Genomic DNA, 26,415 nt, shown 5'->3' with positions numbered 1-26,415 from the left:
TTTAACTTCAACCGCATCAGTGTTTACGTTTCCTGTCCATTCAGAACATACAAGCTTGTTCCCAGTGTTGTTCTCTTTCTCTGTGTTATATAAAAAAACTGTTCTGTTACTTCAAGCCAGGCAAAGCTTTCATTTAGGTTTAGTTTTACTTCTGTCTTCTTTGGAAACTCACTTTTTTCCCCATACAAAAAAGTCATACAAACCCATACATTTGGATTGCTATCATTCTGGAATATTTGTCAGGGTTTTTGAGACTATCAGTGGCCGGATGGCAGCATATCATTTATTTCGGACAGTCCTGAGCAGGTTCATGCAAAACATGCTGGGTCCTAGTTGAGGTGAACAAACTTGCTTTGACATAATTTGACCAAAGAATACGCCTATAACAGGAAACAAGGTTAAGATACTGCCTTTTAAGTTGCAGGAAAAAAATAGACTTTTAGCTAGTTTTTTGTACTATTACAATGGAAAACATCCTTTCACTTCTGCTTTGATATGTAAATGTTTTCATCTTGTGGTTGAATTTTGGTTAGAAGGTGGTTGTGACTGGATTATTTATGTGGCTGAACTGAAGCAAATGAGATGCAGTTTTTACAAACCAGAGGAATAAATAAACCAACGCACGAATTCATTTTCTTGCTTGCTAAATTGCAACGGTACAGATGCACACAGACCTAAAATACCAAAACAAAATAATCAGTATCTTTGTGCCAAAAACTATATATTTTTTAACTGAGAACAAAGCATGGCACTCAGTAAAAAAGCCATTGCCATGCTTCTTTGCTATTCTACCATGTACCATGTGTTCACGTGTTCCTTGTTTGCACTTTCAAGGTAGTTTGTAGCACCAGGTTCTCGACTCTAAAGCAGCCACCAAAAATCAGAATCTTATAGATCCAGCACTATTAAAAGTTTTGAACTTTATTAACAATTTATTGAATAGTATGTTTTTGAATTTTATAGCAGTACTAACTTTAAAAGTTGAAAGCATATTGAGAAATACACAAAGCAAAAACCATGTATTGCCTCATTATGCTAAACAGTTGACTGCATTTTCTGTTCCCCTTTACACAAAAAAGATGTGATATGTCAGGGATAAGATGCCACCATATACTCACTAGAGGTTATGTGCGAGCAGACGACAAATATGTTTAGTGCATGTGCAATCAGTTTTTATTTTGAATTACATAGCAGACATTATATATAGTAATTAAAGCACATCATTTGCAGAATAAATCTGAAAAAAGGAAGTGGCTAGTCAGTAATTAATGTCTGCAGCAACGTGATGACAGATGAGAGTGGAGTTTTAAAAACTTGGTATCTTGAGTTCTGCCTATGATCTATCTCTGCTATCAGCTGTCAGAGCTCAATCATGTTCTTTGGAAGGCTGAACAAATTCAGCTAAAACTGTTCTTCCTCTTTTTAGTTTAGTAGGCCAGAGAAAAAATGATAAAGTCACTGTGTTTTTTACACAATACACAAGGACCCACAGTGACACTGGTGTCACCGCCCCTTTACACTTAGAGAAAAACTATTTCTAATGGTTTAACTTTGACTTTTAACTAATAAAGTCCCTAAGTGACGTCTACTGCACAAACTAGTTCAGTCATGTGACAAGTGAGGCACTCTGGGTGTTCAAGACACCATTTTCAAAGTCTTGGTCCACCTGGTTTGCTAATGAGACCACTCTGCTAATTTTAAAACTTTCTTTTCTTTTTTGCAAAGGTAAGCTTTTACTCATTCAGCAATTCTAAACTTTAGATAAGATGTCATAGGTCACTTGTAACCTAGTTTGGTAATATTTCTGAAACAATTTGATCTATAATCAGTTTGTTAAATATCGCTGTGACAAATATGTCACATCGGGCATAAAACTCAAATTTTCTTAAAAAACTGATGTGACATATTTGTCACAAAAGACAAAACTGATCATTTGCTTAGTCAGTTTAGCTTATTCAATTATTTTAAGTAAATATATTCTTTGTTGTTAAGATGCAGAAGACAAGTGCTGGAAGATCCGTCCATGGCTTGAAATGTTTCGCAAACAATGCCTGGATATCGTCCCAGAGGAGTACAACTCTGTTGATGAGCAAATGGTACCCTTCAAGGGGACACACAGCCCAATAAGGCAGTATGTGAAGGGAAAGCCCCACCCCTGGGGATTGAAAATCTGGCCCCGGTTCTCATCCTCTGGTATGCTCCATGATTTTGTTGTTTATCAAGGTGGTACTGGGAAGAAGACTTTACTTGGGATTGGAGGAGATGTTGTGGTGAAGTTGTGTGAAACTCTGCCAGCTGAGCAAAACTACAAAGTTTTTGCTGATAACTTCTTCTCCTCAGCCCCACTTGTGCTCACACTTCTTCATTGGGCTGATTTATTTTATTTTTTTTCCAAGAAGCTTGTTGAAGTAAACCAAGAAGTGTTACCATCATTATCCATGTTAAGAATTTGAAAATATAAAGGAAATTCTGTTTTTAAAAGCAAGAAAGTGTTTACAGAATTACTTTCTAAATATGGAACAAATGTACCTTGTATGCCCCATGTGACGCATATGTGACATTTCAGATGTGGGGCAGTGGGTGGAGCTATTACAAAAAAAACTTCAGAAATGTGTTATATATGATTCATTTGATATAACTTACAACCCCCGTAATTTTCATGAAAGTAGAAATAGGTCTGGGTTCTTAAGGGTTAAGTTGCACTTGCATTTATTTTCACAGACATAATAACTCTGTAATAGGCCTGTACCAAATAAACACATTCATTTATAAAATTCCTCAGCCAACAATTATGTTCAGTGGAATAAGTGGTAGCAAAGTTTCAGTCCGTGGTGGTTGGGTGTGGTTTGTGGTTGAGCTGCAGGGAAGAGGTGGTGCAGTGGGTTCAGGGGGAATGCCAGAGGAGGCTGACCAGCACAACTGCTAGGCATCAAATAATATTCTATCCTGTTTTGCACAGTAGCAGGACCGGAACTGATATGTGTGTGATTTCTGGAAGGAAACTGTCTGAGACTGCATGTATGTGTGTACATTGGGAGATGTGCTACAAACAGACTGATTATAATCACAAGCCAAAGAAAGCTTATTCACCACAACAGTAATTCATCACTCACTATAGCAGCTTATTTAAACTCAGAACTTTCTACTAACCACACATCAGAGCCAGGCTGATGTGTGAGCTACGGCTGATAAAAGACAGAGTACATGCTTACTGTATTGCTGTGATGGTTTCTAGAGCATGTATGACTTTTGTTGCCATGGAAACCCTGGCAACCCTGGCTCATTGGCTGAAACAAGAGAGGGAGACTGACAGAGGTGATAACTAAGTAAGAATAGATTAATGACAATATAAATAAAGAAAACATGTTTGTCAGCAGGTCAGTAGTGTAAATCATGCATGTATGTGTGGCAGAGTGTAAAGATAGCAAAATAACTCAAGAAATCATGCTGCAGCTAAGCAAGATCAAGTAAGGATGCGGATGCCGAAGTCAGGACAGAGAGAAGCCTTCATAGCCAAGCTCACTGGGTCCAGGTGAAGCTCATGCAGGTAGTTAGCCTGCTGCACAGTACAAACAACATAAATCCAAGACTGAGGGCACAAAAAAGGCCAAGGGGTCATCACACTTCTAAGGCATGTGCTGAATTTAAGTGAATAAGGAGATTCAGTTTTACAGACTCATCTGCAAAAAAAAAAAATGGAATGCTGCATGGAATGTAAATTTTAAAAAAAAGAAGAGAGAATTGTGATTTGAAAATCTTATAAATTCATAACTTAATCTAGTTTTGTATTTTTTTTAATCTTTGTATTATGGTACTATGTTTTGTATTATAGATATATTGATAGTCTTTAGTTTATAGTCTATAGTTTATAATGATAGTTTGTTTTTGTTTTTTTGCTTTCCTTATGAGTTTGTTATCAGTGCCTTTAGTTCCTAGACTTCTTTATTTAAATGATTGTTTATCCCCTTTAGTATTCCCGTTCTGTCCCTCCAGTCTTGTCTCCTTGTTTGTTTATCTTCTGTCTCTATGCCAAGCTTTCCTGGTCTCATCTTGTCTTCCTGTCTTATTTTGATCTCTTGTGTCTATAGTGCTTTGTGTTTAGTTCTACTTCCCCGTCTTGTCATCTGAGATTGGTTTCAGCTGTCCTGCCACCTGCCTTCCATGTCCTGTGCCATGTTCTCTTTTATGGTTGTGTCTGTCCTTGTGTTTGTGTTTTGTCGAGGTGTAGTTTCAGATTATTTGGACCTGACCTGCTGTTCGTTGTATTTATTAAGGAGCTCAGCAGTAAAGCTGTTTTTGACTTTTACCTCTTGTCTTCTTAGATCTGCATTAAAGGAGAATATTTAGAGAATATTTAAGTGGCAGAGTTTCACCAACTTGCAAAAAACTATATCTACAAAACGCAGAACCATTCCAGAATAATTTTTGTCCGCTTGAAATTGTGAAGACTGTGAATATATGATCATAAAAATACATAATGTCTAAACATTCAGAGAGACTATAGAAACTGCATACAAGGACAAGGCTGAAATCTGGCATGTAAATCACAGTATGATTGTATTAACAGGAAATTTTCCAGGTTAAAAGTAGAGACACTTCATATAAGATAGACTCAGTTTGCTTTTCACTGTGGTGTTGTTTTTTGTCATTTTTAAATTCAAATTCAAAATGATACTTCACTGACTTAAATGCTGTTCTTGCTGGCAGAATGATCGCTGAGCTATCTGACACAACCTGCAATCCAGTGAGTAGGGGAGGGATGGAAACATACAGATTTTCTAAATACTGATTTTTGCTGTTGGTGATGTTTGAGTTTGTTTGTTGGCAACAACAGAAATGGGGAAATACATTTAAATGTAACCTGCTGTTTATAGTATATTATTTGTTGTTTATATACTGCCTATACAAGTTTCAATAGCTATTCAGCAGGGCGGCTTTGACGTATAAAGGTTTGAAAAAAACATGGGGAAAATATTGAAAAGACCAGATTTATTTTTATTTTTTTAAACAGACTCATACAGGCTGTGTTTCAGTGTGAGAAATTTTGAGTTTCACACATTTTTTGTTGCTTTTTTCCCACCTTCCATGTCTCAGCACCACAATGACCACAATTATCTTTCATTGCTTTTCACACAGTGTCTTGCATACTTAAATGTAACAGTGATAATTATCAAAGTGATTTTTCCACTGTGCTTTTTGTCTGAACTCCTTGTTTACTCTCTGCTGTGTGCTGATACAATGAAAAAAGACATCTCGTAAACGGAAGGCTTTTGGCTGAAACCACATAATTAGTTTCCCCATTTTTGGGAAATCATGAGGCTTTTCAGTTGATAAAAATAAGCCAGAGGCAAAATAGAAAGTAACCAATAAAAGTCTTTTACAACCAAAAGAGTAGCAAATAAGAACATTTATTTTATTCACAATATATAAAATGACTCTAAAAAGAGCTAAAAGATAAATCCTTCTCAAATAGAATAACAAAAGACGATAAAACTAAGAAAGGACAAACAAAATAACTAAAGTAAAATGGCCAGAGCAAACCTGAAGTCCAGCAGTATCCAGTTTTCATGGCAACAAAAGTCATGGCAAACAACTCTGACTTTAAGTTGCGCTATATTAAAAAAATAAATATATGATCACATATTTCAAACTATTTTTTTTTTTGCAGCTGTTGGAACAGGATACATTCAAAGTTTTATACAAAACCTTTAACAATGAATATTTCTTTTTAAAAAGTGTATTTTAAAAATATATAATCTTCATAAAAATGAGAGCATAGATATCAGAGGAGCAAGAGTGGCTTCATAAAAAGCTTCTTCTTGGCTTTGCTGCTACAGCTCTCCTCACTGACCTGTAAGACAAGCACAAAAAGACAAAGTGATTTCCAACATGTAAAGATATTATGAGCTGAAGACATTTAATAATGTGAAGAATAAATCAGCCTGCATGGCAGCAGAATTACTGAAAGAGCTTCCTGATGTGACTTCAGAATAAACTGCTGCATCAGCTGCAGGACTTGATTTTCCTGTGAATGAAGAGAAGATCATTGAAAACAATAATATCATTAACCAGGAGGAAACTTGATGTCTCCACTAATGCAAAGATAGAGTTTGATAGATTTTATTAATCAGCTGCTTGTTGGGAATACCTAAATATAAATATTAAAATAAACGTTTACATTTTAAGAGCAGACAAACATGTTGAACAATATTCAGTGGAGATGATGGCAGACTTTGCTCACCTTTGTTTTTCTTGGCTTTTTCTTTTTTGGGCTGTTTGACCTCAGCATACATCAGACTGTCCTCTAAAAGAGACGTCAGAGCTCAGGACACATTTGTTCAGCACAGATATGATACCAACATGTTGGATACATATGGACTTTAAACTTTTTACAACTACAGTGAAATAAATCTAAGTGAAAATCATTTGTTGCCTGTGACACTTCAGCTTTGCATGAGTGTGTTTTGTGATTGAGGTCTGGGTCAGAATCTGTGGATGCTGTGATTCAGTAAAGCTGAAACACTGATTAGTAAGTGAATAACTAAACTCCATGTTGACCTATAATTACCTGCAATATAATGATGTGATGACACATTCAAGTACAAACACTGACTGAGACTGTTGTGACTGTACCTGCAGCTCTTGTCTTTACCTCAGAGTAAATAACACACTCCTCTGGTTTGTGATGCTTCCCTGTTAAGATGATCAGATTAATTCACAAAAGAAAATAATTAATAAAAATTTTTTCCCCCACACAATGTTTGCTTTGCATACTCCTCTTTTCAAAATCTTTAAGCTTAATGAGAGAATATGTGACATCTTGGGTTTCATCTGCAACTGCAATAAAAAAAAGAAAAGAAAAAGAAAAAGTTAAATGTTTGTAAACATATCACAAGATAGTCTTCTTAAATCAAACATCTTTTTCATATCTAGCTATTGCGTGCTTTTCAAACTGAATACTGGAGTTCACCAATTTCACTGTATTCAACTTGTGTGATTACATAAAGATAACAGTAGTATTAGTATATGTGTGAATAATTAAAGTGTATGTAGTAAATAAACTCTCTAATACAGAATGAAAAGAAGAGGCTCTTACACTTGGACTGTCTGCAGCGATACAACAAGAGCAGGAGAATAATAATGAGAGAGACTCCACAAACCAGTCCAACAATCAACCACACAGGAGATGAAGAGCCGTCAGCTCCTGACACAGTTACTGTAACAACAAACAGAAATCAATTAATAAATTATAATCTTATAAATAAATACATTCATAAAACAGAGCCAAGTGACTTTGAGACTTAAATCAGACAATTTAATGTTCCTTCTCAGTCATTGGTTTAGAAAAATGCATCAGATGTTTTGATGCTGCTCACCTTTAACTGACATCCAGCTCTGTGCTGACTCTCTTCCTGAGTACTGACACTTGTAGAAACCTTCATCAGACTTTGACACTGCAGAGATCTTCAGCTCCCCTCGGGTATCATTTTGAATAAGTTTGTCATTGTGATAGAAAACACATTGGAAAGTATTTTTGTGTTCTCAAACTGCAGCTCAGACTAACAGAAGCTCCCTCAGTCACAGGATGAACAGGACTCACCAGGATAGGATCATTACCATCATCTGTGACACAATCACACACAATTGTTCCAGTCACATCAGCTAGTGATAATGATGATGATGTTTACTTGCATCAACAGATAAGAAGTTAAGGCATAGCTTGTTAGCTTTAGAGAAAATGAGGACGTATTAAATCCAGTATGATGATGTGCTGGAATAGTTTTAATTAGTAATAAAATTAATATATTGCATTGCAAAATTGTATGTTTCTTTTGCTTGTTTGTTTTGTTTTGGGTGTCATGTTGTCATTTTTAATGACAAAACTCTGCACATGTTTAGCAAACGTTTGACTAAATTAGATGATTATGTTCATGTTCATATGTGACTTTTGTAGTTGTGTGGTTTCAGCACACCTCCAGGAGGAGAGGTAGGGCAGAGTACATGAGCACAGTCCAAGAAAAATAAAGAAAATTTGCTGCTCTGAACTCTCTGACTGACAGCACAACATCTGATACTTCTGCTCTTCCTTTTCTTTAAATAAGATATTTTGAGCACACAGATCTTTTTTAGCTTCTTAGTGGTTTATGTGATGTTTAAATCATTCTGATTCAAGAAGTAAATGTATAATAACATACTCTGTACGGTGATGTTGACTGCACTGCTGAACTCTCCTGATCCAGACTCACACCAGTACACTGCAGTATCTGACTTTGATGTGTTGATGTTACATGTGGATCCAGTCATTCTCCTACAGTCAGAGTACAGTCGGCCGTCCTCAGAGAACTTCCTCACTCTCCACTCAGTGAAGTTTCCCTCACAGGTCAGTGAGACAGAGTCAGAGGTGAAGTGTTGCACTCTGTCAGGACTCACTGTGAGAGACGCTGCTGAATGAACATCTGGAAACAACATGCAGTGAAGAGACAAAGCTCACAGATGTTAGGATTTTTTAATAAAAAATGTCATCATGCAACTATTTGCTTTTCTGGCCATCTGTCAGCGTTTTCCTCATATTTGTCAAAGCCGTTAACCAGTTTGGTTTCTTTTTTTCTTGTTTTTTAAAACTTTCAAATTTTTGACAGTTTTATCTGTATATGCACCTTATCAGTCAGGCTACTTGCCAGTTTCGATTAAAAGGCGGGGCCCACCAGTAACTGCGGGGGTACTGGTGGGTGGCACCTTTTCTCAGTCTCAGGTTCCCCGCATCCAGCTCTCCGCTGTCTTGTCTAATAACACCAAGACCTACTCTACTCAAGCTCTTTCAGATTCCGGGGCTGAACAGAATTTGATTGACAGTGGTCTGGTACGTCTCCTCAGTATTAAAACACGGCTTCTAGAGGTCCCTGTTTTGGGTGTTGCCCTCAATGGTCAGCCCTTGCCCTCGGTCACCCATGAAACGGAACCCGTCTCATTAATTCTCTCGGGCAATCATCGCGAATTTCTCCGTTTTTTTGTTTTTGCATCCCCTGATTCCCCCGTAGTCTTGGGTTATCCTTGGTTCAAGCGCCACAATCCCCATATCAACTGGGCCACCCGTCGCGTAGAGAGTTGGAGTAGCCACTGTTTGTCACACTGTCTGCGGTCTGCTATACCTCCTCCTGCGACCAGTGCTCCCGAATCGACACAAGAAGATATGGACCTGTCGTCTGTGCCGGAGATCTATCATGATCTGAGTGATGTGTTGCGGGATTTTTTGAACCGTTTTGTCCTTGTGTATCTGGACGACATTCTCATTTTTTCCCGTTCACTGGATGACCACGTACAGCAAGTGTGCTGTGTGTTACAGCGGCTTTTGGAAAATAAACTGTTCGTGAAAGCTGAGAAATGGGTCTTCCATGCAGGGTCGGTGTCCTTTTTGGGTTTCATACTGGAAAAGGGACAGCTCAGAGCTGACCCCTGTAAGCTTGAAGCCATTGTGAGTTGGCCGATCCCTTCCACACGCAAGCAGTTGCAGAGGTTTCTGGGATTCGCTAATTTTTATCGGCGGTTCATTAAGAATTTCAGTCGAGTTGTGATTCCACTTATTAGTTTAACATCCCCTGCTTGTGTCTTTCAGTGGACGCCGGAAGCCGAACGGGCTTTTTCGCGGCTTAAGGAGCTGTTTTGCTCCTCTCCCGTCCTCGCCCACCCCGACATGTCCAGACAGTTTGTTGTTGAGGTTGATGCTTCCAATACGGGCGCGGGAGCTGTGCTGTCTCAGATTTCACCGGAGGATGGGCGTCTCCACCCGTGCGCTTTTTTTTCCCGGCGGTTTAGTTCCACCGAGAGAAATAATGATGTGGGAAACCGGGAACTCCTGGCTGTTAAGTTGGCCTTGGAGGAGTGGTGCCACTGGCTGGAGGGTGCGGAACATCCGTTTGTGATTTGGACCGATCATAGGAATCTCGTTTACATTTGCAACACGAAGCGGCTTAATTCTAGGCAGGCCAGGTGGCAGTTGTTTTTTTAGGCGCTTTAACTTTACGATCCTTCCGTCCGGGCTCCTGTAACACGAAGGCCGACGCGTTGTCGCGCCACTTTTCCTCGGAAGCTGAGGCTTCGGACGTGAGCATGATTGTTCCCCCCTCCTGCGTGGTGGGGGCTTTGGTATGGGAGATCGAGGCTGTGGTGCGCCGGGCTCAGCGGCACGAGCCTGATCCGGGATCGGGACCTCCAGGTAAGCTCTTTGTTCCGTCCGCCATGCGCGCACACATCCTGCATTGGCTGCACACTGTGCGCTTCGCCTGTCATCCCAGCATTCGTCGTATGGTGTCTTTGTTGAAACGGTCCTTTTGGTGGCCTTCGTTGGAGAGGGATCCGCGTGAGTATGTTGTGGCTTGTGAAATTTGTGCGTGTTCTAAAAGCCGTCACCAGGCGCCTTCTGGGCTTTTGCATCCCCTCCCGTCCCAGTCGCCCGTGGTCACACATCGCTGTGGACTTTGTCACGGGGCTGCCGCGTTCCTCTGGTCACTCAGTCATCCTTACCATCGTGGATAGATTCTCCATGGCTGCCCATTTTGTTCCCTTGCCTAAACTCCCTTCCGCCCTTGAGACTGCTCATTTACTCGTTGCTCATGTTTTTCGGCTACATGGGATTCCTCAGGACATTGTGTCTGACAGGGGACCTCAGTTCGTGTCACGTGTGTGGAAGGGGTTTTGTGCGGCCTTGGGGGTGGGGGCGAGCCTCTCCTCGGGCTATCACCTGCAGTCTAATGGACAAACTGAAAGGACGAACCAACAACTGGAACCTGCGCTCCGCTGTGTGGTTTCGGCTAATCCTGCTTCCTGGAGCTCTCATCTCTCCTGGATAGAATATGTGCATAACTCTCTCACCTCTTCTGCCACCGGTTTCTCCTTGTTTGAGGTTTGTTTGGGTTATCAGCCCCCACTGTTTCCTTCTCAGGAGGCGGAGGTTGCAGTCCCAGCGGTGCAGGACCACCTGCGCCGCAGTAGAAGGATTTGGCGTCAGACCAGGGCGGCGTTGCTTCAGGCTGTGACACGAGCTCGCTGTATGGTGGATCGGAGGTCTCCCGCTCCTCTATACTCCGTGGGACAGAAGGTGTGGCTGTCATCTGCGACTGTTCCTTTGAAGTGTATGTCTAGAAAGCTGGTGCCCCGTTTTCTGGGTTCTTTCGCTATTCAACACATCATTAATCCTGTATGTGTCAGACTACAACTGCCTGCTTCCATGAGGATTCATCCCACTTTCCATGTTTCCCAGCTCAAACCTGTTTCTCGCAGCCCGTTGTGCCCCCCGTCCGATCCCCCCCCGTTTCTACCTATTCAGTCCGGCAGCTACTGGACGTGGCCGGGGCTTCCAGTTTTTGGTGGACTGGGAGGGGTACGGACCTGAGGAGCGGTCCTGGATTCCGAGTTCGTTTATTGAGGACCCTGGTCTTATTGCTGACTTTTACAGGAGACATCCTGATAAGCCCAGAGGGCGTCCGGGGGCCGCCCGTTAGGAGTTGGTGGGGTTTCTCTGGTGTGGTGTCATGGGTTTGCTTCTGTTTTCAGCACAGGTAGGCGGGGCGTCACGGTATGCTGGCACACCGGCGGTACATCACACGTCATTTGATGGAGCGTTATTTAGGAGCAGCGTGACAGACGTCTGGTGTCGGAGTATTGTCGCCTCCCTGAGTGGTAACGTGTTTGTTAATTTCCGTGGTGTGCACTACGGCCAACCCATGTTTTGGATTTTGTCTGCTTACCTGTTGTCCTGTATCCTTAGACGGCTCCATCACCCGCTTGCCTGTCAGCTGCTCGTGAAGCCGTATTTCTGGGATCACTACAGAGATCAATCTCAGCTTTACCCTCTCATCCCGGGGATTCTCGCCCGAGCCTGTACAGCCAGTGTGACAAGTGAGCTCTCCAACTCTCCCCATGTTTCTACCGATTGTTTGGTATCTTCCCCTAAAGTTTCGTTTTCCTTTTTCTCGTGCTACCCCTTTCCCTCCGAATGCGTGTCAGCCCCCTTCCCTGGTTTCCCTCCGTTTATTTATCAGTGTACACAATCTCCCACCCTGTGTAAATAATTCAGACACTGTAAATAAAGAGCACTTCCTGCATTCCCTGTGCTTCTGTGTGTTCTGCCATAGAGTCCGTTCATTCAGCCTAACACACCTTTAACTAAGTGAAAATAATTACCATTAATAAACTGTTTAATAATAAGGTTTTTTTTATGCACTTTTTGATAGGGACAGTGTAGAGAGACAGGAAAGCAGGGACAGAGAAAGGGGAAGACAAACAGCAAGGGGCCACGGGTCGGACTCAAACCTGGGCCTACTGCTGCCTGGCCATATGGCATATGGTTGCCTACTTATCCCACTGAGCTAAACATTAAACAAGTTTTAGAAAAAGACATTATTTAAATTATAAAACTTCATATCTTTCTTTTTTTCTGGCATTCTTCGCACTAATTGAAAGTCAAACAAATATAACAATGAAATTCAGTTTGGCTTAATCACTGTCAGAAATGACATGATTCAGTTATTCTTTGGGGGACCTTTAAAGGTCAACATCAGCTGCACTGGTTATAAGAGAAACAAACTGACCTGCAGACCAGACAAACTTTGGTTGACTGTGATCAGTGTGATACTCTGGGTCTCCTCTTCCAGCTCTGCACACATATCCTGCTGTGTGTGTCTGTCCATGAATGATGTAGGAGTCCTGTGCAGTCCCACTGCCATCAGGTAGCAGCTCATAACTGGAGGATTTCTCTGATAGATCAGGAACAGCTTTATACCAGTAGAAGCTCCATCCTGCAGACGGATGTTCAACCTGACAGTTCAGAGTTACTGAGGCTCCAGGACTAAGCCATGATGGAGACACAGTAAGGACACATTCTGTTGGAAAGTAACAGATAATATTTTGTTAGGCTCACTATCAGTGTTTTCTCAATGCGTTTTTAGTGGATTGTTATTTAGAAGTTTTTTTGTTTTTTTTTCCTGTTTTCCTTTTGTATGTTCTGTTAATCTTTGATATTTATGTGGATTTTATGTGTAATATTTATATTCTTGTGTGTTTTTGTGGAAAATTTATATATTCTACTCAACTAGAGAGCACTTTAAGTCAACTCCTTTTTTATAACGACTGTGCAATCACATTTCTTAATGGAAAAAAAGTGACTTGAGGCAAATTCCCCCCTTTCAAAGTTGCTTATCCAGTTTCGTCTGAGGTCTGTAGTACAAAGCAGGATCTTGCTTATCCAGTGTTAATTCTGGGTTTTCTGTATTATGAAGGTGGTTCACTTTTTACCACAGTACATTGCCATGGTAACTTGTGCTACGAACCTAACCTTCTCCGGAGCAGGTTGTTCTAGATTAGAGATCACTATGAAATCACTGACTCCAGGAAATCGATTCTCCAGAAAACAGTGTCACCATTCTTGGAAGATCCCTTGGGACATAAACACAACTTTATTGCTTTTTCATGTTCATGTTAATTATCTATACATTTAATTAACTATTTTTTTAAATATGTATTTATAAAACTCATTTTGGCACTCATGAACCTCCATACAGCATGACTCTGCTCTGTGGTTTGATGTTGTGACTCCTGTTCTACACTACTTGCAGTGTTACTTGTAGAATTGCTGCAGAACTAATTGTGAATTTATGTTGATTTGGAGATTTGCTGAAAGTGGTTGTTTCACATTCATAATCCCACCTAGTCTCCCCTCCTTGGATCACATTCCTGACACTGATTCTCTAGACTCCACATTTTACATGACTATTCATGTTCAACCATTTCCAATAAGAGCATTACTACGGTTAAAGAGGTTACCATGAGATATAATGCTGTTTGGCCTTCATAGTAATCTTCAGTCATCAAGCTATTCAACATTGTTGGTGAATACAAACTCACCAGTTTTGAAAATCTGAACTTCTTGGCTGTCCTCTGTGTAGTAAACTGGGTTTCCTCTTCCTCCTCTGCACCTGTAGAGTCCTTCCTGTGAGACACTGATTTGTCCATTTGAGTGGAAAACTGCATCTTGTGTGGTCAGAGGTTCAGAAGATTTCTCATCTCTGTACCAGTAGTATTTCCATCCAGATGATGATGATGTGTTCACAGAGCAGGTCAGGTTCACACTGCCCCCTACCGGTATGACAGAAGTTTGTGCTCTCAGTGTAGCTGTTGAGTTTAAAAAGTACATCAGATTGTCACTTGCTTTAAGAAGAACTTTGTTACAGAAATAATCACGCTTTACAAATCACTCAGTCATTTAGCACAGAACAGAAAATATTTACCTGCATGTCAAACATTAGACATATTAAAGTGTCTTCAAACAAAAGACAAATATTGTACAAACAAATTGGTTTTAGATTTTTTGAGTCCTGTGTTGGATTTTTCCTGCCTTGTAAATAGCATCTGATGCAGACACATGTTTGCTGTTCCATTACAGAGCCTATAAAACCTTCAGACAGATCTGGATTGTTGTCACAGTTATCTGGGTAGAAACATTGAACACATGTCGAGATTATGAATTTGAGATCTGCTATCTATGTCTTAATGCAAACTTGTATCAGACAATCATGTTAAAAGAAATATCAAAGCTTATCCTGATTTTAGATATAAAACACATGAGATGGGAAATAAATGGAGACACAACTGGAATTGGGCCCTTTCCGGTCTGAATCTGTCATCCTTATCCATTTTGGATTTGTACTGTTGTATAAATGGAGTTTGATGCAGAGCCAGTTTTCTGTTCCATTACAGAGCCTATAACACCGTCAGACAGATCTGGATCAGTGTCACAGTTATCTGGGTTGAGACACTGAGATTGATGTAGGTGATTTTCACTGAAAACATGTTCAGATTCTGAATAAATGTAAAAGCACTTAATAAGTACACAAAATGGCAAACTAATATTGAATTCTGATTTTCACGCTTTTAAAAACACAAACTATTGCAGATTAACTGGCTCCACTCTGAGGTTTGATTTTGTGAATGAGGAAATGAAACCAAGTGTCAGTCAGCTGGTTCAACTGTAGCAGAAGAGGATGAGTCAGGGAGAAACTCTGAGTTTGTTAAAGAAAACCTGTCAGAAGCAGACTAAGGTCAAATAGCCTTTTATTATGGTAACTTACTCAGAGTTAGGGTAAGTAAGGGTCTCTCTTATCAGACAAACTTACAATTTACAGAGAATGTTCTTAGCACAGATCACATAATGATCCATTTCAGTTTAACAGAAATATAAAAATTAAAGACGACTCTAGAAAAAGAAACAGAACAAACAGATTCAGATCTTTCAGTTTGTCACTTTTGGAAATTACCAGTTTCTATAATAGCAACTTCATTGCTTTCTTCTGTGAAGAAAACTGGATCTCCTCTCCCTCCTCTGCAGTGGTACAGACCTCCTTGTGAGACACTAATAGCTCTGTTTCTTTCATTTTCTCTTATGAGCTGGATTTCAGAAGAGACTGAATCACTTCTGAACCAATAAATATTCCAGCCAGCAGAGCCCTCCACAGAGCAGCTCAGTGTCACACTGCCCCCTGCTGGTATGATTGAACTTTGTGCTGTCAGTGTGGCTCTGGGTTTACTTGCTGTTGAAGTCACAGGAAAAGAGAAATATCAGATTGCCATTTCTTCAGGAAGAACTTTGTTATAGAAATAATAATAATAATAATAAATTTTATTTAAAAGCGCCTTTCAAGACACCCAACAACACTTAACAATAGAATAAAACACATAATAGAACTCCAAAAGTTGATTCTGTTCATCAGGATGAACAGAATCAACTTTTGGAGATTTACTTTCCTGGATGATTGAGAATGCATCAAGACATAATAGAACAATGACAAAAAAAAAAAAAAAAAAACACAACATAAAAGATAAGTTTACAGTGAATATACAGACTTGAACAGATAGATTTTGAGTTGAGATTTAAACTGGGGGAGAGAACCAATGTTTCTTATATCTGCGGGTAGAGATTCCCACAGCCTGGGAGTAGAACAACTGAAAGCTCTGGTTTCCATGGTGCTGAGGCAGAACGAAGGCACAACAAGTTGGATTTGTAATTGGGTATTTTTATGTGAACATTTCAGTTGCTTTAAGAAGAACTTTGTTATAGAAATGATCACACTTTACACATTCATTCAGTCGTTTAGCTTCTAGCACCAAACAGAAAACATTTACCTGCATGTGACACATTAGACTAAGTGTTTTCATATAAAACTACACTACAGATTCCCTCTGATTTATTCTTCATCTATTCAAAGAACAATGTTGCACAAACAAATTACTTTTAGATGTTTTGTTTTCCTCTCTACATTTTCTTTTAATAATACTCTAAATGAGGGATGTCAAACTCCAGTCCTCAAGGGCCAGTGTCCTGAAGCAACTGAAATGTTCACATAAAATATTCAATTACAAATCCAAATAGAAGCGTAAAAACTGTGTTGCTTGTATTTATTTATCTGTGTGTTATGTGTTTTATTTGACACAGTGCAGCATGTTGTTTCCCCACAACAAAAGAAAATACCGAAACAACACTGCACAGAAAAGTTAAATATGTAATATTTATGAGCCTGTTCAAAAGGGAATTTCATTGGTTCTGGATGTTTAAAGTGTTCCAACATTTTAACATAAGGAAAATTTTTATTTAATGTTATTTGTTATCTGTGTCATGTATTGTCTTTTTTCATGACAATTTTGGCAACTGTATCAGATTTGAGTATTTTAAAATGTTATATAAACTCTATAAAAATATGTTAAGAAATCATTTAGAGTGGTACAGGAGGTGTGAATCTGGAAAGCAATATCATGCATATTCTATAAATGCAAAGCAAAGAAAAAGAAATTTCTCACCATCAGCATTTACGTAGAAGAGCGTACTGAGCACTACAATAAAGATTGAAACATTATCAGAATCAAACCGTCAGAAAAATAAACGAGACGAGAAATGAAAGCAATAAAAGCAACCGTGTATCCAACATAATGCTCCAGACTAAACTGAGCAAAGGCACCAGCAACATTTTGCTTTAAGAATCATAAAATTAAACAGTTTTAACCAGTTATAGACTATAATGCTCACAGATTAGAAGCTTTTTTATTAATTAGTGCCATTCAGACGAAGCTAGAAATGTACTTACACAATAATAAGCCCATTATGCAGTGCAAAGTGTATCCCATCTTCAGATCCAGCTGTGCCCCACTCGGATCCTCGCCAATCTCAATCTGACTGTTTACTTAATATAAATAATATTTATTATAAATAAAAAATGCAGAACGATTAGAAGCTGCATTTAATACAGATAAGAGCGGAGCTCTCAGCTTCTTCTTCTGACTGCTGCCTCTCTGCGCTTCCCTTTTTTATACAAACCTCACACAGCTTGTGTAGCTTTGACCACAGCAGCTGTGTGACATGTTTGCATTTCCTGTCTATTGTAAGCATAAACATTTGTTTCTTGTGTTGTTATATTTCTCTATTTTTGTGTTGTCAGCTGACATATTTCTCCAGGTCATAATTTTTCTCAGTATTCTTCTTTAGAAACTCTTATGTGATTTTTAAAGTGTCCTCTGTATCATGCTGCAGGCCTTGGACACTGGGAGTCATCAGTTAGTATTGTGGTAGATCCACAGGCAGTTATGCTGCCATTTATAAATGTCATCTCGCCGATAGCTCCTTGTCATCACACTTGTGTACCTCCAGTTCTTTGCACTCACAATGATTCCTGCTCTGGACGCCATCTGTACAAATGTATCTGGGTCTGATCTGATCTCCGAATATCCAACAAGCTTCTTTCTTTTTATCTTCAGATTGTAATGTTACTATATTTTTTTCTATGTTGTTGTTTTGGGTTTAATTTGTCTGACCTGATACTTTTTTTCCTAACACTGATAGATAGTCTGAAGTTTTCTCTCTCTGTTTCAGAGCTGGATTGACCTCATATTTACATTGTCCTTGGCTTCATTTTATGAGTATGGCTTATTATTGATATATCACCTGATTTGCTGTTAGTCGTTCACAAATGCTTCTTCTTTTTTCATCTTTCTGAAATGTGTCAATCAAGTATTTCAGTCATTTGAAATAACAATAACAATAGCACCTTTGCTAGACTGAGTTTCTACTTTGGAGCCTGTATTTTCAGTCAAGTATGTAAATATGTATGCTTATATTGTTTTTGACTGTGAGCTCAGGTATTATCATGCAGTACTATAGTGAGCAAAGCTCCCTTAACCTCAGCATAGATCTGTATATCTTGTCATGTTGCGCTTGAGTTCCTGTTTTAAATTTGTTTGTCAGCCCAAACGCAGGAAATAACAATTTGTGTGGTTGAACTGAAACAACAGACTTGCATATTTCACAAACTGAAGGCAACATTTAAAGTCATAGTTCAATTTCTAATTTCTAATTTAACTTATTGAAGGAACATTTGGCATTAAGACATAAAATCTAAAGACAACCTGAACATGACTGAATTTAAAAGCATGGGAAAATTAAAAACAGTTTGAAAATAAAAACTGGGACACTTAATAACTGTGCCCTACGTGTTGCCAAAGATGATGATGTTACTTTATAATGATTTAGTTTACAAAGGCTTTCAATTACATCCTTTTTCTATTCTCAACTAAAACAAACAAACAAACAAAAAACAGTCCAAAAAACGTTACAATTGTAGGCAGATGTTTACACACTTTTATATACATCAGCTTGACTGTGATGGTAATTTTGTCCTTTTAATGGTTTATGTGAACTGTTCTTATTCCAGGGTGAAACTGTACAGCATACATCTTTCGTGACTTTAAAAAACAGGAATTGGGGGCTCATCTTTGAATTCTTGGTTAGAGACAATCCAAGATTCAAATATTTGCATCACAGTGGTAAACATGGCTCTGTCCCAGCTTTGTGAGAAATTTTGCTGCCCTAAAATTCGGAACAAGCCAATATTTTTTTTTCTTAAAAATGGTACATTTAATATGCTTTCTACATTTTATTTTGAACATATGGATTTATGAGATTTGCAAATTACAGCATTATCTTTTTTTTATTTCTATTTTAAACAGTGTGCTGACATTTTAAGAACTGTTTGTATTTTGATGCTAACAGGAATGTGACACAACATGAATGTGAATGCAGTTTTATGTTTACATAAAAGCAGTTCAATCAGTCATCAGTATTGTTTAAAATAATTGTGAAAAGAATTTTGACCATAATCATGCAACCCTAATAAATGAGAAGACAATTCATATAACGTGTTTTTAATAAAACTACTTGCATGAGGGAATGGTTGGTTAGAGCTGTTTCATGTGTGCAGCAGTCGAGCTCTCTCTGATAACAGCTATCGCTCTAAAGCAAGTTATCTGATTTTTTTTTTCCTAGTGAAGAGATGGTACAGATAAGATTGTAGGTATGTGGCAACTTACAGTTATACCACACAAAAATATTAGCACATGAGTTTATTTGGGTGATATCTTGAGTGTAATTCTTACCATCTTATCATGGTTTCAAAACTCATGAATCTGAAAGGACAATAATGTGCAACAAGGGTCTATTTTCATGTTCATAAATTATTCAGCGATACGTCTCGTTTTGATTTCATTAGTTCAATTAATAAATTTTTAATAATAATGTAAACAATGAGAACAAAGCATAAAGAAATATTTTTTTTGATTATTGCTAGAATAGTATACCTATACCTTTATTTTTTTTAACACAACAAATTCTGATTTAGTTTAGATATTAGTTTTGATTAAATTATTTATGTTATTTACAGTTTTATTTCCTAATCATACTACTCAATCTCTGTGTGGGACCTTTGTCTAAACTCAAATAAAAAACTAGTCTTTGTGGTTTCAGAGCTGCAGCATCATTGTCCTGCTTAAAAGTAGTTTAAAAGTAGAGACACTTCATGTCAGCCAGGCTCAGTTTACATTTCACAGTCAGTTGTTTCTGTCCTTTTTAAATATAAATTCAGAAAAATCATTACTATTATTCAAGTACAGGCAAATCATATACAAATGTGCACAAAGAGCAAAGTCAAATATCCGCTCTGCTCTTGGCTTGCGTTCCTTGTTAACTCTGCTGTGTGCTGATAAAGCATGACATCTGCTGAACGGAAGACTTGACTTAAACCACAAGCTGCATTTCCTCTTTCCTTGGTGGCCCGCCCAGAAATCTTTCAGTAGATAAAAACCAGCCTGTGACAAAAAAACAAAACAAAACAAAACAAAACAAGCAAATAAACATGTAAGTTCTACATGTAAGTCTTAAAGGCTACTCAGGCAAATATACAGTGGCTTGCAAAAGTATTCGGCCCCCTTGAACTTTTCCACATTTTGTCACATTACAGCCACAAATATGAATCAATGTTATTGGAATTCCAGGTGAAAGACCAATACAAAGTGGTGTACACGTGAGAAGTGGAACAAAAATCATACATGATTCCAAACAATTTTTACAAATAAATAACTGCAAAGTGGGGTGTGCGTAATTATTCAGCCCCCTGAGTCAATACTTTGTAGAACCACCTTTTGCTGCAATTACAGCTGCCAGTCTTTTAGGGTATGTCTCTACCAGCTTTGCACATCTACAGACTGAAATCCTTGCCCATTCTTCTTTGCAAAACAGCTCCAGCTCAGTCAGATTAGATGGACAGCGTTTGTGAACAGCAGTTTTCAGATCTTGCCACAGATTGTCGATTGGATTTAGATCTGGACTTTGACTGGGCCGTTCTAACACATGGATATGTTTTGTTTTAAACCATTCCATTGTTGCCCTGGCTTTATGTTTAGGGTCGTTGTCCTGCTGGAAGGTGAACCTCTGCCCCAGTCTCAAGTCTTTTGCAGACTCCAAGAGGTTTTCTTCCAAGATTGCCCTGTATTTGGCTCCATCCATCTTCCCATCAACTCTGACCAGCTTCCCTGTCCCTGCTGAAGAGAAGCACCCCAGAGCATGATGCTGCCACCACCATATTTGACAGTGGGGATGGTGTGTTCACAGTGATGTGCAGTGTTAGTTTTCCGCCACACATAGCGTTTTGCATTTTGGCCAAAAAGTTCCATTTTGGTCTCATCTGACCAGAGCACCTTCTTCCACATGTTTGCTGTGTCCCCACATGGCTTGTGGCAAACTGCAAACGGGACTTCTTATGGTTTTCTGTTAACAATGGCTTTCTTCTTGCCACTCTTCCATAAAGGCCAACTTTGTGCAGTGCACGACTAATAGTTGTCCTATGGACAGATTCTCCCACCTGAGCTGTAGATCTCTGCAGCTCGTCCAGAGTCACCATGGGCCTCTTGGCTGCATTTCTGATCAGCGCTCTCCTTGTTTGGCCTTTGAGTTTAGGTGGACGGCCTTGTCTTGGTAGGTTTACAGTTGTGCCATACTCCTTCCATTTCTGAATGATCGCTTGAACAGTGCTCCGTGGGATGGTCAAGGCTTGGGAAATCTTTTTGTAGCCTAAGCCTGCTTTAAATTTCTCAATAACTTTATCCCTGACCTGTCTGGTGTGTTCTTTGGACTTCATGGTGTTGTTGCTCCCAATATTCTCTTAGACAACTTCTGAGGCCGTCACAGAGCAGCTGTATTTGTACTGACATTAGATTACACACAGGTGCACTCTGTTTAGTCATTAGCACTCATCAGGCAACGTCTATGGGCAACTGACTGCACTCAGACCAAAGGGGGCTGAATAATTACGCACACCCCACTTTTCAGTTATTTATTTGTAATAAATGTTTGGAATCATGTATGATTTTCGTTCCACTTCTCACGTGTACACCACTTTGTGTTGGTCTTTCACCTGGAATTCCAATAAAATTGATTCATGTTTGTGGCTGTAATGTGACAAAATGTGGAAAAGTTCAAGAGGGCCGAATACTTTTGCAAGCCACTGTAGAATTTTTTTTTATTCCTTCTTGGAATTTATTAGATTTTTTTTTTGTTTGTTTGAAAAGTGTTTTCAAAATCTTACATCTGTCAGAAATTGTATGATGTTCTCAATTTTCAAAGAAGTTTATTCAAAGACATCAACATATGTCAAAAACAATCTGCTGGGCTTCATTCAAGAGCCTTAGCGTTACCAAATCTTCTACTGAGGTTTTTGTTGAGTGTGCGAGTTGATATCAACAGCAAATTTCTCCATCATTCAAAATATGACCTCACATTTTAAAAACCCTGATCTTGTTCCAGATTTGTCTTTAACTCTTTCAAGTTTGAATCATGAAATTAATTGCCACAAAATTCTTCTTGATTTTAAATGGAACATTTATTGAACCTTCTGATATTTTTTTAAAACTTAAACATTATTTGTATTTAAGTTTTGTTTATTTATTTATTTATTTTTGCAATTTATTGCTTAAAAGAGCATTACGCCATTTATTGCGTTTAGTGTTTACTGGATTTACATCTTGATTAGTTGGTGAAAGGATAACAAATCAGAATAAAAATTAGAATTATAATCATCATTATCTGGTGGCTGATCATGAAGGAGAGAGGAGTAAAGCTGAGATTCGCTTTGGATCACTCTTTTGTGTCTAGCAGAGCTTTGATTAATGTGCAGAGACTGAGTGAGACCAAAACGTGAAGGAAATACTGTCGGTTTAATAAAGAACATGTAAAGTGTGGTTTAATGTTCAAAAGGAGGGATGAGTGCTGTACCAATGTGCTAAACAATGGATCAGTAAAAATAAAAAGGTTAATTTTATTCCATTGTTTTGTGCTCTGTTTATTAAACATGTTATGAAACACGATCAAGTCTCATCCTCTCACTCTGTGTAGCAACACAGCAGCATAAAAATAATAAATAATACAATTCTCCAAACGACTGATAAATGATACAAGAAATAAACAGTTTGAAGCACAGTGTTGATCAGCCAGGCCACAAAGCTAACCTCAGGCTTTGTGTTGTGGATCTCGATGTCATCCTGCACCTGCAGATGGCGGACCTGAAACTCTCCTGCTGTACATATCTGAACGTGAAATCGTATGTGCTGTTTAACTTTGTTTGGCCTGCCAACACCTATTTGTATCTTTACCGTCCACCACCACCCATCTCTGAGTTTGCATGCTAATTTTGACTCAGATGATGTCATAGCGTTTGTCACTGCTGTCTGTTGTGTTGCTGCTGCAGGTTTCCCATGGATGCATGTTGTTTTGTGTTGTCAAAACAGCAACACACCACTGAATGTCAATAGTTTGAGAGTGTCTAATCTAGGGCCTCCATCCTCAAATCAATTTATTTTGTATGCAGTTATTAAAATGCTGCCTTTAGACTGTGTAATTAATCATATCTGATCAGAAGATATAGCCATACAGCCAAAACATAGCTGGTTACATGCAGACTTAGAGGATGAACTGTACTGTGCAAGCCTTTACAGTATATTTATCCACATACTATCGAATCCACAGCACACATGGCACAGTTTTAAGAACACTGGGCATAATCTGAAAATATCTGAAAAACATAATAGGATATGGTTTTATTTTAAACTTCTGAACAAGAAACAAGCTGATATGTTTGCGGTGTACAGCTGAGTGTAGCTTGTAGCTGCTGAGTTGAGTTTAAAAGGAAGGAAGCCCAGAAAGGGTGTAGTAAAAAGAAAACAAACTCTGAAGAAGAGCTTCTGCCTCCTGCTAACCATTCTTGGCATTACACCAGTGACAAAAAAAAAAATATCTCCATATTGCCTGTATGTATGTGTTCAGCCCCCTCTCAACAAAAATTGTTGTGCAAAAGCTTGTTTACAAACTGCACAGTGATGTTGGTGCTCACACAGCACAGTCATAACCATTCTGTAAGGATTCAGTGCTCCTCTGTGAATATAATACTTCCTCCTCCTTCACTTAATAGACTTATCACACCGCAACATGCCATGATGTAAATAATACATTCTGAAGTCAAAGTCTTTATCATTTATTATCAGAGGTATGGGAAATATTTAACACCCAGCCAAGCAGATGAATTTATTATTCCTTAGCAGCAAGCACCCAGTGATACATTCTGTACTGACACAAGATGGCGCAAAACATGTTCTCAAAAACTTTAAGCACCTATTACTTAAACCCAGCTCCACAGATGGTGTTGAATCTAAGTCAGTTATTGAGAGCAGGGCTCTATGGTTTAAATGGTGTAGCCTTTATGCATGTAATGTTAAATGTCCAGTTTAAAGCAGAATGTATTAAAGTCTGACCACAAAAAAGGCATGTACATGTTGTAACCTGTATTTGTTTGTAATGTGTCATATTTTCTTAATTGTTTGAGATAGATTTTTTTCCCCTCACAAATCTTTACAGGGGACAGGGACAGCACTCTACCACCCTCTATTGTTGATGGTGGTAGAGCCATTGAAGTGGCCCTGTTAAAATCTCAATATTCTGACTTTGAGTCACCAGAGGAACTGAAATAAGGATACTAAATAAACATTCTGAAGCCCAAAGCTACATAAATGTTAGTCAGTCCCCATGCGAATCTATCTAGTCCTCAGACACATTCTGCAGACATAATGTATCAGAAACAGTAGTACTGAGATAATAATAACAATGATGACAATGATAATCACGTCATCTCCTTAACCACAAATCCGGATCATACAATAAAACACAGTAGAAGTGCAGAATAAAATAACTATTGCAATTCATCATAGCCTGCTACAGTTTCACACAATACATATTCTGCATCTTTATACAAATGGATAACATATGTTTGTTTGTTTTTTCACTGATCACAGAATTTCTAACTCTAACTTATGAAGGATTGTAAGTGTTTTGTTGGCCTGAGTTTCTACTTTAGACTCGGTACTTTAAGTAAATTGTTTTTTTTTATTATTAATTAGGTTTTTCTTTTCATTATTTATTAGAGGAATTAAGTTAAAATGTTTCCTTCAGGCTACATAAAAACATGCATATCTATTTTACTGTTAGCTCAAATGTGTTTAAAATATACAATAGTGAAATGGCTCCTTTGACCTCTACATAGATCTGTTAATGTTCTCATTTTGTGGTGGAATTTTTTGTTTGACCCCAAACACAGGAAATGACTCATTGTGTGGTTGAACTGAAACTAAATACTTTGTATGTAGAGCTACTTAAATATACACTCAAGGACCATATGTGTCATCAACAGCTTTTTCACCACATCAGTAGTGCCCAAAATCATCAGTGCTGAACCAGAACAACATATTTTGATATATTCTTTATAGATTTTAAATATATTTTAGAAACTACAAAAAAAAAAAAGAAAAATATATATATACACCAGCTATTTTTCGTAAATTCCTTGGGTAAAATCTTGGTGTCACCTTTTACTACTGTTGCAGTAATGGGATAATATTCAAATGAAAGCAAATCAATAAATCAGATACTGCTTCATTGTATAAAACACTTTAAGAGTGAACTGGACCAAAGCTGTCCTATAAGTGGCCGGCAGAGCGACAGTCTGTCTTCCCCTATAATCAGGGGAAGCCCAGACAGCACGACACTGACTTTCCATCCGTTTTCACACAGTGTCATGCATACTTAAATGTGCCAGTGAAAATGATTACTATTATTTCAATACAGGCAGATCATATGAGTATTTGTCAAACACAAACACAACAAAGTCAAATTCTTCTCACTGTATTCTTGTCTTCATTCCTTGTTAACTCTCTGCTGTGAGCTGATAACAGAAAACAAGACATCTGCTACACAGAAGACTTCAGGCTGAAACCACAGGCTGCATTTCCTCTTTACTAGGTGGCCCAAACAGACACTGTGAGGCCTTACGGTGATAAAAATAAGCCCGTGGGAGAATAGTCAGTAACCACCAACAGTATTTTACACACATGTGGGCTGCTTAAAAGAACAAAGACTTCATTCTGTAATGCCATCATTGCAGTTTGATGTTGTGTTATTCTTGCTTAAAGTTGCTTCATGGTGAAAATGCATCACTGTATTTCTTTGCAGATTTGAATACAATATAATTGTCAAGAATGTTTTGCATCTATCAACAATGCAATATAGGTCCATCTACCATCTGGCAAATTTTCCTTTTCACTCTTGATGCATTCCTAGCCTAGCTTCAACAACTCTTTTCCATTTCTTTATGGAGGCTCATCAACCGTATCTTTGTGTAGGTATTAGAGCTCTGCACATCACCCTTTTCTTCTCCATTCTTCATGCATCCCCTCACTCTCTAAGATTGTCTAAACTATCATTTTCCCTGATTTGGTGGATCTAAATACTTTATTAATATGGGTCAAATTTGACCTGGAACAACCTCAATATATCTAAATTTTAACAGGTCGAAAATAGGTCAAATTTAAACTTAACAATATGTTAAAAGCTACAAAGCACAGAGAGTTTATGTTAAAACAAACAAAAAAAACCCACATACACATATGATCTTACTCTTACTTCATTTAAACAGCTCTCCAAACTGTACATTTTTTCTTCTTTTG

At 38.4% G+C, this 26,415-nt stretch overlaps 1 protein-coding gene across 6 annotated transcripts; it reads right to left on the bottom strand.

Annotated features, from left to right (window-relative positions):
* Positions 1–4,992: 4,992 nt before the first annotated feature.
* On the bottom strand, positions 4,993–17,304 carry LOC116325324. 6 transcript variants are annotated; one of them, XR_005612403.1, is made up of 11 exons: positions 17,130–17,304; positions 16,846–16,878; positions 15,309–15,581; positions 13,900–14,166; positions 12,588–12,878; positions 8,196–8,456; positions 7,377–7,623; positions 7,097–7,216; positions 6,653–6,837; positions 6,242–6,304; positions 5,974–6,025 (listed from the first exon to the last, which is right to left on the bottom strand). XR_005612403.1 is itself a non-coding variant. In XM_039609870.1 (10 exons), the coding sequence occupies exons 1-10, from the start codon at positions 17,167–17,169 to the stop codon at positions 5,844–5,846; spliced, it is 990 nt and encodes a 329-aa protein (XP_039465804.1). In that variant the 5' UTR covers positions 17,170–17,304; the 3' UTR covers positions 4,993–5,843. The 6 variants fall into 6 exon arrangements, 2 of the variants coding, with proteins under 2 accessions (XP_039465804.1, XP_039465803.1); XR_005612402.1 differs by having other exon boundaries at positions 6,005–6,025; positions 6,634–6,837; XM_039609870.1 differs by lacking the exons at positions 7,377–7,623; positions 8,196–8,456; positions 12,588–12,878 and adding an exon at positions 4,993–5,851 and having other exon boundaries at positions 5,963–6,025; positions 6,634–6,693; positions 6,775–6,837.
* Between the last annotated feature and the right edge of the window lie 9,111 nt (positions 17,305–26,415).

Source organism: Oreochromis aureus, linkage group 3 (assembly GCF_013358895.1).
Source record: "Oreochromis aureus strain Israel breed Guangdong linkage group 3, ZZ_aureus, whole genome shotgun sequence".
NCBI lineage: Eukaryota > Metazoa > Chordata > Actinopteri > Cichliformes > Cichlidae > Oreochromis > Oreochromis aureus.
Note: the sequence above shows the minus strand (reverse complement) of the source record. Positions and strands in the feature narration are given on the sequence as shown.